This window comes from Gasterosteus aculeatus, chromosome 7, assembly GCF_964276395.1.
Source record: "Gasterosteus aculeatus chromosome 7, fGasAcu3.hap1.1, whole genome shotgun sequence".
In the NCBI taxonomy this organism is placed as follows: domain Eukaryota; kingdom Metazoa; phylum Chordata; class Actinopteri; order Perciformes; family Gasterosteidae; genus Gasterosteus; species Gasterosteus aculeatus.
In genome coordinates this window covers 23342942-23358679 of record NC_135694.1, presented here as the reverse complement: position 1 = coordinate 23358679, position 15738 = coordinate 23342942, and the positions used below count along the sequence as shown (strand labels likewise).

The window sequence follows — 15738 nt, the reverse complement described above, 5'->3', positions numbered from 1 at the left end:
AATGTATTTATTGTTTTTCATTAATTTTCATAATAAAAAATGGCAAGATTGTATAAAAGGGAAAGTGAAGTTGGCAACTTATTGCATTGTGACATCTTGTGCAGAGGAAACGGTCAATTGATTTGTTGAAGAAATTAAGTGAAAAATAAATGAACGAGAATAAAATCCTTAGCTTGTAGTAGCCCTACTGTATCTGCAGTGGATTTTCTCAAGAGGCTAATTTGCAAGCTTTTTCAAATTCCTTTTCTTTGCAGAATTTGAAATATGTGAAGAATCGTTCCCTGCAGGCCCGAGGCAGAGGACGTCATTTAGCCCTCTTTGTTATGTATCATCAGAGGACATTTCTCTCCCTGGGACGTTATAAACACCTCTAATATACCCAGGAAGCTAATTGTATTTATTTGGCGACAATACCTTAATAGTAAATCCCCACGGATAATACTCTGTGTAATAGTTTAAAGTGAGATCTCTCGTGGCCCTAGAGTTTTAATATTCTCTGGATTGTTTTAGACCCAATAGACTGAGCTAGATGAAATTAATGAAAGTTATTTATGTGAGTATCCGGCAATATAAAATCTGATAGGACTTAGGAATCAGGAATCAGGAATCATTCATAACTATAATATGTCAGACATACATGGAATTTGACTTGGCGAAGGAGCAGACAGTTTGACAATGGACAACAGGACAGATAAGACGACATAGTGCAAGAGGAATAAAATAAAATATAATGCTATGGGTTAGTATATAAGGCTATGTGTTTAAAAATAAAGTAAATTTTTTTTTAAAACGTTAAAAAAATAAAGTGCACCAGCGAACAGAAAGTGACAGGTGACAGGTGACAGGTGACAGGTGCATGTGCGTGTGGAGTGTGAAGGGAGTGACCGGTGGGATGTCAGAGTCGGTCAGTGGGGGATTCGGGCTCTGGACCTCAGCTTAATGCCAGATAGAAGGGGCACAAACAGCTTTTTTATCCGGGGTGAGAGGGGTCAGCTACGATCTTATCAGCCCGAAAAACAAAGGGCGCCAAAGCACCGTGGCAGCCATCATTGGAGTTCAGTCTTGGAGGTTTAGTCATTCTCCATATTGCTAACTATAACTTTACCAAACACTGCAATATAACTGAGTACAGTTATATTGCATATAAAGATTGTATTTCTTTAAATGATGCTAGTTTTCATTTTCAATTGTAAAAGTATAATTTGTGAATACAGACAGACGTAGTGGTCTAATTCTTCCAAAACTTAAATACATTTAGGGATAAACAGCTATGCCTTATATTTATTTACTTCTTCCACTTGACCTTTGATTTATTAATCCTTCAAAATAAATTGACAACTAAAAATGTGATGTTTTCACATAATATCAAAATTGATAGACACTTTTCAACTATATCTAATTCAGTCTACCGATGCGAACTTGAAATGCTACTTAATTGGGTCTCTTGTGAGATCCGCTATTGTTCCACTTGAAGTTTAGTTGGAAAACAAAGTCCAAGTAATGATGCAATATTACATCTTAGCAAGACCATACAGTAAGATGAAAATATAATGTCATGTATGTATGTGCTCTAAATAGTTCAACATTTTCAGAAATCCCTCCTTATGCCCATGCAATATACTGTATGTGATGCAAGAATCAGCAAGCAGTTAAATTTCTGTAACTGCACATTTTACAACTGGCTTAGTGACATGGTGAGAGTAATGTCACGCTTGTTTAATATAAAAATGGATTAAGGAATGGAGGAACTTTGATTAATGGTTTTACAGGATTCTCCTTTTACGGGAAACAATGTTGCGATGCACTTAATTACCAGAATCTACTTTTGGTATCTATATCAATCACATTATTTTCTCAACGTTAATAAATGCAAATCCCTTCTTTACATAATCCATTAAACCCCAGTTCATGGACTTTGGGAAGTTACTCATGGAAGTTAGTTGTGTTGTGACATGGGGAGTAGAATAAGTGAACATTTTCTTAACAACTACTCCATTGGTAAATACTTAATTCAGAGTTGTTATCTCATGATTCAGATTACAACAGTGATACAACAGTTTGACAAGTTGTTATTTGGGACAGAATGTTTACCTAAACAGTTCGGGATATGTCGTCATCCTGCAAGAGCAGTGTCGACTAACAACTCATTAACAGCCTCATTAGACTGAGATGTTCCAGCTTTCAGCAAGGGAGTACAGCACACTTCAGTTGTATACTTCTCACTCTGGAGGACTGCGAGAATCAAAACAATCAGAAATGAAAGTTTGAAAAAACAAAATGATGACTTTGCATTCTGACTTTATGGATACAGAGTAGTTTGTAATGACTTCTTCTGCAAAAATGAGGCATGAGGAATAATAATTGTGGACACGGTAGCGATTTACAAATATAATTTTTACAAGATTTCATGGTCCTCTTCACTCAGCGATCATGCCATGCCAGTGCTGTAGTGGTAAAATTAGAGGTGGGTAAACTCTGAATTTTGTGATCATACAGACCTCGACGCGATGCGAAGCAACGCAACACAAAGCGTTGCGACTCTGTAAGGCTGTCCTGGCTATATTGCATTATGTTATCAGTAAAAGTCATATACAATCAATGACAATGAATACATGTGTTAGTAGTTTGTAGTTTATTAAATCTAAGAAAACAGTAAAGAAAAGTATGTCAACACAACACAACAAGACTATTAAGATTAAGAACTATCTACATACGGAGTCTCCTTTTCACAGTAGTGCCCAGAGGGCCTCCTTGTCCTCCACGTCAGGTCCTGCCTTGCACAGAGGAGCCATGAACCCCAGAACACGCGTTCTGGGGTTCATGGCTCCTCTGTGCTTCTTCTCTCTCTATTGGACCTGGTGTTTCTCCTCTCACTGTGCTCTCTGCATCATTGCCTGTCCTATCACTGCCTGAAAAAATATGTTGAATTTAAGAGTTAACCAGTTAAGCAGCCTGTCAATTACACTGACAACATGAGTTAAAGGAACACTCATGTACTACCTATGTCATCATAAATAGCCTATACAGCATGTTTTTTTTCACATTGAGAACTGACTTGTTTTCTAATCTACGCGTCACCAGGCGTTTTTCTTTTACCGTGCACGACCAGCGAACACAGAGCGCGCGACGACTACCCCCCCCTGTCGGTCGTTCCGCCCGCAACGACGACTACCCCCCCGTCGGACCTTCTCGACCGGTCCGCGAAATATTGTCTGCCATGAAACCGGTCCGTGAGGTAAGAAAGGTTGGGGATCACTGGGCTGATCCACAACGTGTGTTTACACACCTCCTGGATCCTGTGTGGTCGCTGCTGCAGCTGCAAGGCACTGATTGGATGCTCACAGACCGTAATACAGCGCAGATGAACATGATTCAGACTACGGCGTTTATATGTTCAACAATAGGAAACGTAGTCTTAGCTGTTTTAAAATTACACCAAGTTTATTTCGGATTATTCCAACGGAAGAATACAAGGCGCAGGGAACTTTGAGGTGCGTAAACGCCACTTAGGGTTGCGTAATCGCTATCTATAGGTGCGTAAACGCTATTTATAGGTGCGTAAACGCTATTTCCAAATTCCAGAGGTGCGTAAACGGCGTTTACGTGCGTTTACCCTCCACTACAGCCCTGTGCCATGCGCTCTAAGCTACGCCACACACATATAATAAACGCAGAAAATTGTGATTACAAGAAAGCCGTGGAAGGTGTGCGTAATACTGTGGCTCTGAAGTGCAAAACACAACGGCAACTAGGAAAACACAACGAAATTAAGGGTATGGCCTCATAGCAGTGGACGGACGCTTCTGATTGGACAGACGGACTGTCTGTCTTTAACAGGAAATGATACAGGGCTCTCAAGTGTCACGCACTCCCGACACACACACAAGGCTTCGAATTAACAGGGTTAAAAGACAGACAGACAGTCTGTCCAATCAGAAGGGTCCGTCCTCTGCTTCCTGCTATAAGGCCCTACCCTTTCCGTAAGAAGTTAATGTGTAATGTGTTTCCTATTTGCCGTTGTGTTTTGCACAGGGCCACTGTAGAAAAGTCATAGTACACAATTCCCGCTTCGCAGGCCACACTCAATCAGCAGTTGAATATTAATGCTCCACCTCTAAAAAGCCAGAGTAAATGAGTCATATTAAAGAACTTAATGTTTGCTCTTCACCCTGCTGTTACAGCGCGGATAACATTGTTAGAGCCAGATAAGTGATGACGTTAGTTTGGCTTTTTGTAACTACTATAGTATTAAAGCATGGCACAATTAAGAACCTAACTTGTTCACAAGCAGAACGATGATAGTAAAAAGGTTTTTCAAAGTGATTCAAATAAAACCATTAAAAACATACTAAAATAAAAGCAAGGAGATTTAAAAACAGTTAAGAACATTGACTGAAATATAACAAAAAAAAACAGTCATTACAAATATGAAAAAGACATGGAAAACAAAAATATATAAATACAAGAAAATATTCAGTGTGAACACGTGGGATCAGACATTGACCTCATTAGACACAAAGTCAGAGGAGGATTTATAAGCCACTCATTTCCAATCATTTAAAGCTCAACAGGGCTTCATCATCACAAGCAGGACCGTAGATGACTTAGAACCGACACACCCAAGAGGACAACATCATCTGCTGCACTGAGGACAGAAAAGGTTTCACAGGTTTTACGATGAATTTATTCAACTCTGCTCTCGGGAAAAACATCACTTTTGTGCGTCCTGCTTATTTCATAATAAGCGGTTTCTCTGGCATACCTAATTTCAAGTATTACTATGTCTTCCTCTGTTTTGTTTATATTGTTTCAGTGCTTGGGAATACAGTTGTGATGGCAGTAATATACTTGGATCGTAATCTAAGAACTCCTAAATATATTGCAGTTTTTAATTTAGCATTTGTGGACTTGTTGGGTAGCTCTGCTCTCGTGCCGAAGCTTCTTGACATCTTTCTGTTTAACCATCGCTACATCTCCTACAATGACTGCTTGACGTATCTTTTTTTCTGTTTCACATGTCTTTCCGTGCAGGTTTTTAATCTGGTTGCGCTCTCCTATGACAGATTAATTGCCATTATGTACCCACTGCACTATCATAGGAAGGTCACACACAGGTTCATGCTGTCTTTGATTGTCTTTTTCTGGGTCTTTGCAATTATTGCTGATCTTGTTGCTGTTGGTCTTCTTACCAGACTTTCCTTCTGCAGGTCTGTCGTTATTAACAGTTATTTCTGTGATCATGGCCAGATGTTCAGGTTGGCCTGCAATGACTTCACACCCAGCCATGTCCTTGCTCTGTTCCTAATAGTTCTAGTTGTTTGGTTTCCACTCTCATTTATCGTGTTAAGTTATGTATGTATTGGTTATGCTTTGTCTAAAGTGGCCACAGCTCAGGAAAGATACAAGGCCTTTAAAACCTGCACAGCTCATCTCTCACTAGTGGCAATCCATTTCATCCCCACATTAATCATATACACCCAGTTGGAAAGAATTCCTCCAAATGCCAGGATCATAAACTTTTCTCTGGCCTCCATTTTTCCTCCAATGCTAAACCCAATCATTTATGTTCTGCAGACACAAGAAATCAAAGCATCAGTGAAAAAAATACTAAAAGTCAGAAAGGAATCCAAAATGAAAGTGAAGAAAGTAATCATAAAATGATAACTTTTGTTCATATTTTGGGCTTTGTGTTGAGAATTTTGGTTTTGTACATTAAAATAATATAACACTTGACTTTTCTGAACCACTGTTATTCTTTTATTACAACCTTCCCTCACATGAAACCTCCCCAACCGTTCAAAGACGTACCAACTTTTATCAAAGAACTTTGTTGTGAAGCACCTACAGAATTTGCAAATACTTTGGACCTGAATACCTACATATTATTAGGTAGTATTTCTAAGATGAGGGATACAAATTTTAACAAATGTTTTGATATATTTACGCAGTGTGGCAACCCAGGGGGAGGGAGGCCAGCTCCCTGCATAAAATAAGCGGCTCGGAGGCAGGAAGTGCAAAACAAAAAGGGTCCTTTTAATATTATGGTCAAAATAAAGGCTCTTTACGCCAAACTGAAGTAGAAGTAGCTCTCCAGCGCTGGGCTAGTGACTCCAGTTTATTCCATCCCTCCTACGTCCTGTGAGGGGTAGAGAAGAGACGAGGAGTGAGTCCTGTGGTTACTTCATCTCTGCTACTGGGTCTCCTCTGTGTGTCCTTGAGTCGGCCTCGCTCCCTACATGTATCCTCCACCTCTAATTACCTGATGGCTCGCAGGTGTGACCAATGCCACGTTCCCAGTGGCTGCAGCACCTGCACAGGATAATATATCCCCTTTATTACCTCCCCCAATCGGAGCTTGGAGATCCGTCTCCTGTGCTTGGTTCCTCCACCTGGTTCACCACAGCAGAAAGAGGTTGTCAGCAAGGTATGAAGACCAAAAATGACTACTATAACCGATTGTAAGTCTCTTATTATGTCAATGCACTATGGCTTGATGCACATTATTATTTTTGCCTGGACGGCTGTTATGAAGCAACCAGATTGTTATCAAAAAGGTTTTTGCGTTTTTCATGGCTTTTTCTGTTATATTTCTAAAAGATAAATTGGAGTAGAAGGAACATTTCCATTTAAATAAACATATCAGGAGTGTTCGTGTCGTCTGTTCTTTATGTGTACTGTTGCTGCCTTTTGGCTGACTTCTCCCGACTAGATCAGTTAAAGGCAAGTTACACACAGACGACACACAAGTGAAGGTTTTGAATTATCAACTAGAATCATCAGTGGAATATTAACGCTGCATCTCCAAAAAGACAGAGTAAATGTGTCATAATGCACAATTTAATATTGGATCATCACCCTCTTGTCACAGCGTAGCATCACATTGTTAAAACCAGATGAGAGATGACTTTATTTTACTTATTTTCTGTAACTACTGTAGTATTAAAGCATGAAACAAATAACATGCTAACTAGCAGACTGCTGTATAGTAAAAAGGCCTCTCTTGGAGCATCAGTAACACTTTAGTGCTGAGAGTGGTAATGCAGTAAGGGAGACGACATGAGCCTTTCAAATTTTGAACTTTATTTTTACATTTTGTTGTTAATCAGAGCAGGTTAGTGGAGAAGCAAGTTCAATGTTTGTGTAAATGTAGTGCGATAAGTTTTTAAGACTGAAAAGGAGTTGGTCTGATCCCAAGTCTGAACACGTAGGATCAGACATTGATAAATTGCCATCATGCCCCCTCTGCACTATCATATGAAGGTGACCAACAGGTTCATGCTGTGTTTGATTGCCTCTTTCTGGGTTTTTGTAATTGTTCTTCATCTCGTTGCGGTTGTTCTTACCAGACTTTCCTTCTGTAGGTCTGTGGTTCTTAAGTTATTTCTGTGACCATGGCACGATATACAGGCTGGCCTGCAATGACAACACACCCAGCTATGTCCTTGCTGAATCCTTAGTAAATCTATTTTTTAGGTTTCCACTCGTATTCATCGTGTTAAGTTATGTATTGGTTATGCTTTGTCTAAAGTGGCCACAGCTCAGATACAAGGCCTTTAAAACCTGCACAGCTCATCTCTCACTAGTAGCTTCTCCCATTTCTGTATTTCCAGTTCTTTAAAATAATTAATCTTTTCTTATGCCTGTATTAACAATGTTTTAATCATTTCTGTATTTTTTGCAATTTTTCAAATTCATTTCAGCTGTCTTCATTTCTACTTTTTCAGCAAATCAATTAATTCCTCAGCTTCTCCCATTTCTGTATTTTCAGCAATTTCAAATTTAAGCTTTTAATATTTGTAATTTCAGCAAATGTATTAAAATTCCCTTCGGCTTTCTGTAATTTCAGCAATTTTCTTAAGTTCATTTCAGCTTTCAGCATTCCAACGCATTTTCTAGTTTACATGTTTGATTTAAAGCGGAGGCCTGAGAAGCAAGCTCAAAATCTTTTGGTTTTCTGGCTTAATTGGCCTGTACAACCCCGCCCCTGTTTTTTTTTTTAACAGGAGCTAATTCATTATAACTTGCTATCTTGTCTTGCTGCGTGACTTAGCGTAAATATTGTAATGTTCAGTCGTCAACTCTGTAGACTGAATTTTCATGACTATCCTTCTCACTCAGGAGGCAGCACAGTTACTGATTCAGGCTGTAACGCATCACAGGAGACAGGAGTCGACCCAAGCGCAGATTTAATGAAGAACAGGTATGCAGGGGTTAGGCTTAGACTTATCCAAAAGACAGGCGGGAGGTCGATATCCAGGAGCACGGAGAAGGGCAAAGGTACAGCCAGGGATCAGGCAGGAGGCAACGAGGTCTGGAACAAAAAAGGGTCTTCAACAAGAGTACAAAACAGGATATCCAAATAACGCTCAGAATGTGATTACAATTACACGAGACTTCGCGAAGAACAAAGTGATGAGTGGTGTATATATACAGACCAGCTTGATGGGGAACCAGACACAGGTGTGTAGGGATGAGTGGGCGTGCACAACAGACACACACAGTATAACAAACCAACACAAAACGGGACAGACCATCTGGACAGTAAACAGGGGGGGAGTTTGGGGACCAGCTATTGAAGGCCTCGGTACTCCAGGGAAGGGGAGCGCTGGATCGTGACAGAACCCCCCCCCCCTCCACGGGCAGCTCCAGAAGCCCAAGCCCGACCTCTACGGGGCGGACTACCGCGCGGGCCAGGGCACTCTGGATGGGCCAGATGAAAGTAAGCCATGAGGGAAGGGTCAAGAATGTCCGAGGCTGGAACCCAGGCCCTCTCCTCCGGCCCATAACCTTCCCAGTCCACGAGGCATTCAAGGCCAGTCCGGCGGCGACGGGAGTCCAGCAGAGATCTGACCATATATGCCACACCATCATCCAGAAGCAAATGGGGGGTGGTGCCGACTGAGCCTCAGGGCCTGACTGGCCATCCTGGGTTCTGACAACCGGTTTGAGCAAGGAGACATGGAAAGTCGGACAGCTGTGGGGACATAAGTCTTGTCACCAGGAGTCCCCTGGGGTGCAGGATCAGCTGGCAAGGCTTGTTGAATATGTTCCAGGATATCCCATCTGATGGGGGCAATGTGTTGAGGTGACAAGATTGGCTCCGGGGTGTTTGCTCTGAAGGAATCATGGAGCCGAGAGGGAATCTGCCTTGATTCTTTGAGCCTGGTCTAAAGGTTTGAGAAAAATTAAACAGTAAAAAAACAAAGACCAACGAGCTTGGCATGGATTTAACCTGGTGCCCTCAAGCCAATGCCGCCATTCTTCAAAGGCAAGTTTGATCGCCAGGAGCTCTTTGTTTCCTACATCGTAATTTCTTTCTGCGGAGGTCAATTTGCGAGAAAAAAAAGGCACATGGGTGTAACTTGGCGGGCTTACCATGGCTCCCAATAGCTCCCACCCCCGACTCCGATGCATCTACCTCAACAACGAAGGGGAGATTCGGATCCGGATGCTTGAGGACAGGCGCTGAGGTGAACATGCTCTTTAACTTCCGGAAGGCCCGGTCGGCCGCATCATTCCGACAGAGCCTCTTTGTGGCCCCTTTTAACAGACGTTAGGGGTGCGGCAACTGAACTAAAATTGCGAGCAAAGCCCAGAAAACGCTGATGGTCTTTAACAGTCTGGGGCTCGGGCCAGTCTACCACTGCCCTTACTTTAGCCTCATCCACCTGGACCCCCTGGGAGGATATTCTGTACCCAAGAAACGGTACTTCGGTCTTGTGGAACTCACACTTCTTCAGTTTAACATAGACGGTTTTCCAGGAGCTTGTTGAGGACTTGGCGTACATGCTTGACATGCTCCCCCAGCTCTGAGGAGTAGACCAGAATGTCATCAATGTACACAATCACACATTTACCAATGTATTCACGGAGAACTTCGTTAACAAAAGCCTGGAACACTGGAGGGGCGTTGGCTAATCCAAAAGGCATCACCACATACTCATAATGGCCTGTCGTGTGAAAAGCCGTCTTCCACTCGTCACCGTCCTTGATGCGAATGAGGTTGTAGGGCCTGCGAAGATAGTTTGGTGTATATCCAAGCCACCCGGAGTTGTTCTACTGCTGCAGGCACCAAAGGGATAGAGATATTTAACAGTAACAGAATTCAGACCCCAATAGTCTATACATGGCCCGAGATCACCGTCCTTCCCAACAAAAAAGAAACTCAAGGCTGCGGGGGATGTGGATGGGCGGATAAAACCTTTGGCGAGACCCTCCTCCACATAGGTTTCCATAGCTTGTGATTCAGGCAATGATAATGGATAGATCCTACCTCCTGGGTGGAGTAGCTCCAGACACCAAGTCTATGGCACAGTCCCACGGTCTGTGTGGTGGCAGGTAGGTGGCGCTCCTCTTGCTGAAGACCGCTGCCAGGTCTAAATAGGCTGAGGGGACATCTGGTGTGACAGCGACTGACGGGCTCTCGATGGTGGTTGCTCTGATGGGTGTAGCCAGACATTTGCTACCCCAACGGAGCAGTTCATTAGTAGCCAGGAAATCTGTGGTTCATGATAAGCGAGCCATGGTAACCCTAAAATAACATCATTACTTATGTCACTGCATGAAAAGTGAGATTTTCGTCCCCGTAAACGCCCGGAAATCTCTCTAATTTCCGACAATTTGCAACCCGCGCACGTCGCTTTTGTCTGTGCCACAAATTGTCGGAAACGAACCATGACATGGCCCGAATTAGCATATGAATGCAGCGAAACCGCGGGTGGCCGAGCGGGCTTGAATATCCTTACTCCTTATTGGATGAAACCACAGCTTACGAACAAATAAAATCACTTGTGATTGGCAGCAAAACCACACGTGGGCAGACCAGGCTTGAGTTTCCTTGTTCATGATTGGATGAACAACTTTCAATCATTCGTGATTGGTTGGCAGATCTGTCGCTATTGGTCACCCGCCTCATTTTATTTATATATTCATATTATGCTGTATATTCATTTCATGGTTATCCTATGCAGGCTACTACACTATTATTAGGATACCAACCAGGACATCAATGAATTTATAGAGAAAATGAACATTTGACACATGTTTATGCAAAGAAAGCTTTATTAACAACACACAAACAACTGCATACAAAGTGAGGATCTGCCCACACTTGGGTAACGGCGGTTTAAAAACTACAGCTCAGTAAACTGTCAGTTTGCCTCCTCGGGGTTGTAGACCGTCACTGGCGCCGTGTTTTCCGAGGCAGGTCTGTTGTGCAGGCGGTTCGTGTGTGCGTGGCGACCGTACAATCCACCCCGAGACCCCGCCAACAACGCCGTCCCCTCCGTCCGACGTGAGCTCCACGGTGGCGGATTTCCACCTCGTCATCAGCCAGCACACTTTGTCTCGATTCCAGCAGCTGTAAAAACAACAATGAATCAGTACTGTGCGATGCGTACGGACACAACACAGCTATCAATGCACCTGAAACAAGTCAGCAAATAAACTCTGACCCTCTTTCTTCTCGCTCGACTCCGCGCTGAATCCGTCGCAGCTTCCGCTCGCAATGAGTGTTCCGCCTGAACCTGAAGCTCCTGCGTCCCGTCTCAAAATACGTCTCACAGGCGGCTGGAAAACACTTAAATGAGTGTGGTAGGAATACAAAAAGAAAAATCAAACACAAGTCACAGTAACATTTAACAAAGAAGGAGAAACAGTGTCACTTACACACAATGACGTCGTCTAAATCTGGACTTTTCCCGGAGCAAATACGACGTCACCGCCTCATTATGAGACGAGATTAGTCTGTGAAAACAAAATGTACAGTTATGATCGGTATCTATACGTATACATTTCCTTATAGGGCAGAATGAAAGCATATTCTTTAAATCTGACCCTTGCTCCGGTTCGTGGCGCCTGTAGTTCGTCTCGGAGTTGTGAAGACGGCGCACCGCTTCCTGTAAACGACACGGCAAGAAAATACACTTTAATAAAGCTGTTTCTGCTCACTTGTAAGGCTACTAGGCTACTCTTAGCTTAGCTTGAGGCTACGCTACTTTTAGCTTAGCTTGCAGTCATCGAACGTATTCTTACCGCTATCGTGGGATTGTGCGCCCGTCTCCTCTTCTTTGAGTCAGTTCCTGTCCTCCATGGACAGAAACCCGCAGAGTCCCGAACGCTCCAGTGGAGCGAACCGCTCGTTGATATCGGCAGTTTGTTGTTGGAGTTGACGAGACGATCCACTGAGAGCTTTCAGCAGCTTCTTCTCGTCTGTCTGCGGACTGGCCAAACGTTGGTGACTGCGGAGAGGAGTTGAAGGCGAGTTGAACGCGAGACGTCGTCCCGCCATTATTCACGAACCAGCAAAAACCAAACAAAGGAACTGGAGATACAGTTCTTCTGAACGTAGTAACACACACGTGTCTGTTTGTATGCTCGTCTTGCAAGTACTGCTGTATCAGTCATGCCTATGACCTCACACGTGATTGGACGAGGAGTCTAAGGGTCCTCCAATCACATACGAGGTTATTGTTATACGGAAGGACCAGTATTTTAGGAAGACAAATGGTTGGGACTTTGAAACAGCTGATTTGCTTTGTGTAAAGCAGTGTTTTGGTGTCAGCAGAACGACTTTCCCTAGAAATCTGTACAGTGGTGCCTCTTTCTCCATTCCACCAGACAATCTAGAGTCTGACAGACATGCAATGTTGACAATGTATCATCAGATGTACCCTTGTGTCACTGAGGTTGAATGTTTTGCCATGATATGTAAACGGGTAACGTATATGAATGCAACTTACTCAATCGATAGATGCAGAGCAGAAAGGTCAGCGTATATTTATGCTAAGTGGTGTGGAAACACTAACAGTTTTGAGGAACCCGTCCTTGACCCTCTAGCAGAACTACGACCAGCCATTATAAAGCAGTTTATAGTTGTTAATGTTGTGTCAAAGGATACGGCATTTAAACACGTTCTTGCACAAGTTTCCTGGCTTCATTGTGGTTAATACATCCTCTGTGCATTTAAGTAAGACCAAAGAAAAGGTCACTGTAGTCCTGCCACTATGCACTGTAGTTGAGCTCTAGGAGACTGATCTCTGCAGACCCCTCATTCTGATTCAAATGTTGTTTGCATGGAATGCTCATTTTACCTTGATTAAAACTTTTTTAAAGAAGTTATTTTGTGTATCTTTTTTACATAACATTTGCCATTGCTAATGGCGTACACAGTAATCTAGCATATTTGAATTAGTCTATAATTAGGCTACTGAGCCTGATCTATTTGTACCAGAGATTCTTACCTTTTAAAAAAAATGTCACCTGGGCTAAAACTCCCTCTGCGACCCTGATTTGCATTTGTATAGCTCACAGCATTTTCATTTACATGTCAAAGCCTCCCCTAGAATTAGGAGGGGGGTTATGGGGGGACAACTGCCAAGGGAGGCCCACATCAATTTCTGACAATTTACGGCAGTTTTCGGCGTTGCCCGCAAATTGCCGCAAACCTGAAATTCCACGACAATTTACAGTGCCGCATACTGCCGAAAATCCCACTTTTCATGCAGTGTGTGATCTATAACTAACAGAATTTCTCAGAGTGAAGAACACTCACAACCAGAGTAACCGGGACTGTAGCTTGGGTAATGAAGCCAGAACCAAGGGGCTGATTGTTACGCCTTCGTCCCGGCTCGGGAGAGGAGGAAGGCGTAACTACCCCGACCACCGGATGATTATGAACCTGTACGCTAAGGCACCAGCTTGCTACCACAATAAGTAAAGCACGCTGCTCCAATGGATGGCTATGGTGGGTTTATTTTCCACACAACAACAATACAAACATTAACACAAACAATTACACAAGTACAAAGACACGGGATTGGAGGACTAACCGGTAACAAGGCCTGTGGAGTAGGTCGGTGCCAGCGGTCTGTCAAAGCAAAGAAACAAAACAAAGGACCCTGAGCTTCCCTAATCCTCTAAACCTACCTACCACAATCTAACCTATCACACCACTTGCCTTACTGCTACAATACACTGGGTGACAGCCACTGGGTTCTAATCTAGTATGTATCTAACAGAGGTTTTTCCTTCGGGTGTATGTAGACCCCAGGGTATCTTACCTAGCCCTGCTTCACAGCACTCTTGGGGTAAGTACATAAACACAGACCTTGGTGTACAATAGACCACAGTTTAACAAACAACATAAACCATATATTCTTTCAATGTCACTCTTAATCTCTCCCAACACAAGCCTCCTCAAGCTCTCACAAACAAACCTTTTAAAGAGCAGAGCTAAGAGCTGGAGGAACAGCTGGCCACACCTGCATCAACTCACCACACCCGTGAAGAACAGACTGGAAACAAAGACATGGGGGAGGAGAAAACACTAATAGAGCAGCCGGGCGCAACACTGATTGTCAATGGATGTAATCGGTGGTGGAGGAGAACAGGGTGGCAGTTGAAGTTGTTGAACCAGGCGTTGACTTATGAAGTTTCCTGCAGACCCAGAGTCTATAAAGGCTGAAACGGTTGCCTGACCCATTCTCCCAGAGACAGTGACAGGTAACAGACGTTGCCGCGAAATGTTCGGACAGAGAAGCGTACTCACTCGTAGAGGCTGTTTTGATCCAGTCATCCGACGTGGGCAGGTGATCCGAAAGTGTCCAGCTTTCCACAGTCAAAACACTCCTCAAGAGACAATCGGGTGCCCCCCGAGTTGCATCGGTTTCTCCTCCGGGACGGGGGCCGAAATAGAGACGGGATGTGGAGAGACCCTGGGGCAATAGACATTGCTGCGCCTGGAACTCTTTTCCAGCTGTCGTTCTCTCATGCGGCGGTCCAGTTGAGCAGCCAGGTCGATGAGGTCCTCAAGGGTAGTACCCCACTCCCAATTTACCAGCTCATCCTTGATGTCGTTGAGGCTGTGATAGAAGGTTGTCATCAGAGCAGAATTCTCCCACCTACTCTCTGCAGCCAGGGTCCTGAAGTCTATGGCAAAGTCAGAAATTGACTGTTGTCCCTGGCGTAGATTCCGGAGGCGTTTAGCCGCTTCCTGCATGTTAGTAGGATGACCAAACACACGTTTTAACTGTTGCATGAACATCACACTGTCTGAACAAACAGGGTTCTGTTGATCCCACACTGTGGCCCACTCCAGGGCTCTTCCTGTGAGCACAACCTGAGGTAGACTGTGGGTTGCTGTTCAAAAACCAAAGAGCACTGGGTTAGAAAGCCTCTACAGGATTCAGGGCTGCCATCGTATCGCTGGGGTGGGGTTAGATAGAGTGCAGAGTGGCTTGTGCCGGGGGGGGGGGCTACGGCACCAGAATCCCCGGCTGGAACAGCAGGAGCAGGGGTCTGAGCCGAAAGGTTCATCACTAGATGGTTGAAATCTTGAAAGACTGCTGCCAAATTGTTGAGAGTCCCCGACTTGGCCGAGTCTATGACCTTGCTCAGATTGTACGCCGGCAAGGTGGTCAATGACCTTTTGCATACTGGGGCCTCTTACGGTCTGCTGATCCGGCTCCAACATCCTCAAAGGCTGACGAAGGCCTGTGACACACACTCCGCTGAGTCTAGTTGAGGCAAAGTCTTCTGTAACGCATCACAGGAGACAGGAGTCGACCCAAGAGCAGAGCGCAGATTTAATGAAGAACAGGTATACAGGGGTTAGGCTTAGTCGTATACAAAAGACAGGCAGGAGTTCGATATCCAGGAGCACGGAGAAGGGCAAAGGTACAGTCAGGGATCAGGCAGGAGGCAATGAGGTCTGGAACAAAAAGGGGTCTTCAACGAGAG

The 15738-nt window shown here is 43.8% G+C and overlaps 1 protein-coding gene and 1 long non-coding RNA gene across 2 annotated transcripts; one reads left to right on the top strand and one right to left on the bottom strand.

The window, feature by feature from the left end:
• The first annotated feature begins 3255 nt into the window (after window positions 1-3255).
• Window positions 3256-6356, top strand: LOC120821436 (olfactory receptor 1E16-like). The gene is made up of 2 exons (XM_040179948.2): window positions 3256-3491; window positions 3534-6356. The coding sequence occupies exon 2, from the start codon at window positions 4678-4680 to the stop codon at window positions 5659-5661; it is 984 nt and encodes a 327-aa protein (XP_040035882.1). The 5' UTR covers window positions 3256-3491; window positions 3534-4677; the 3' UTR covers window positions 5662-6356.
• Window positions 6357-11043: 4687 nt separating this feature from the next.
• On the bottom strand, window positions 11044-11746 carry LOC144410348 (uncharacterized). The gene is made up of 3 exons (XR_013468357.1): window positions 11668-11746; window positions 11454-11568; window positions 11044-11359 (listed from the first exon to the last, which is right to left on the bottom strand). It is a non-coding gene; the product is annotated as an uncharacterized LOC144410348 (long non-coding RNA).
• Window positions 11747-15738: the final 3992 nt, after the last annotated feature.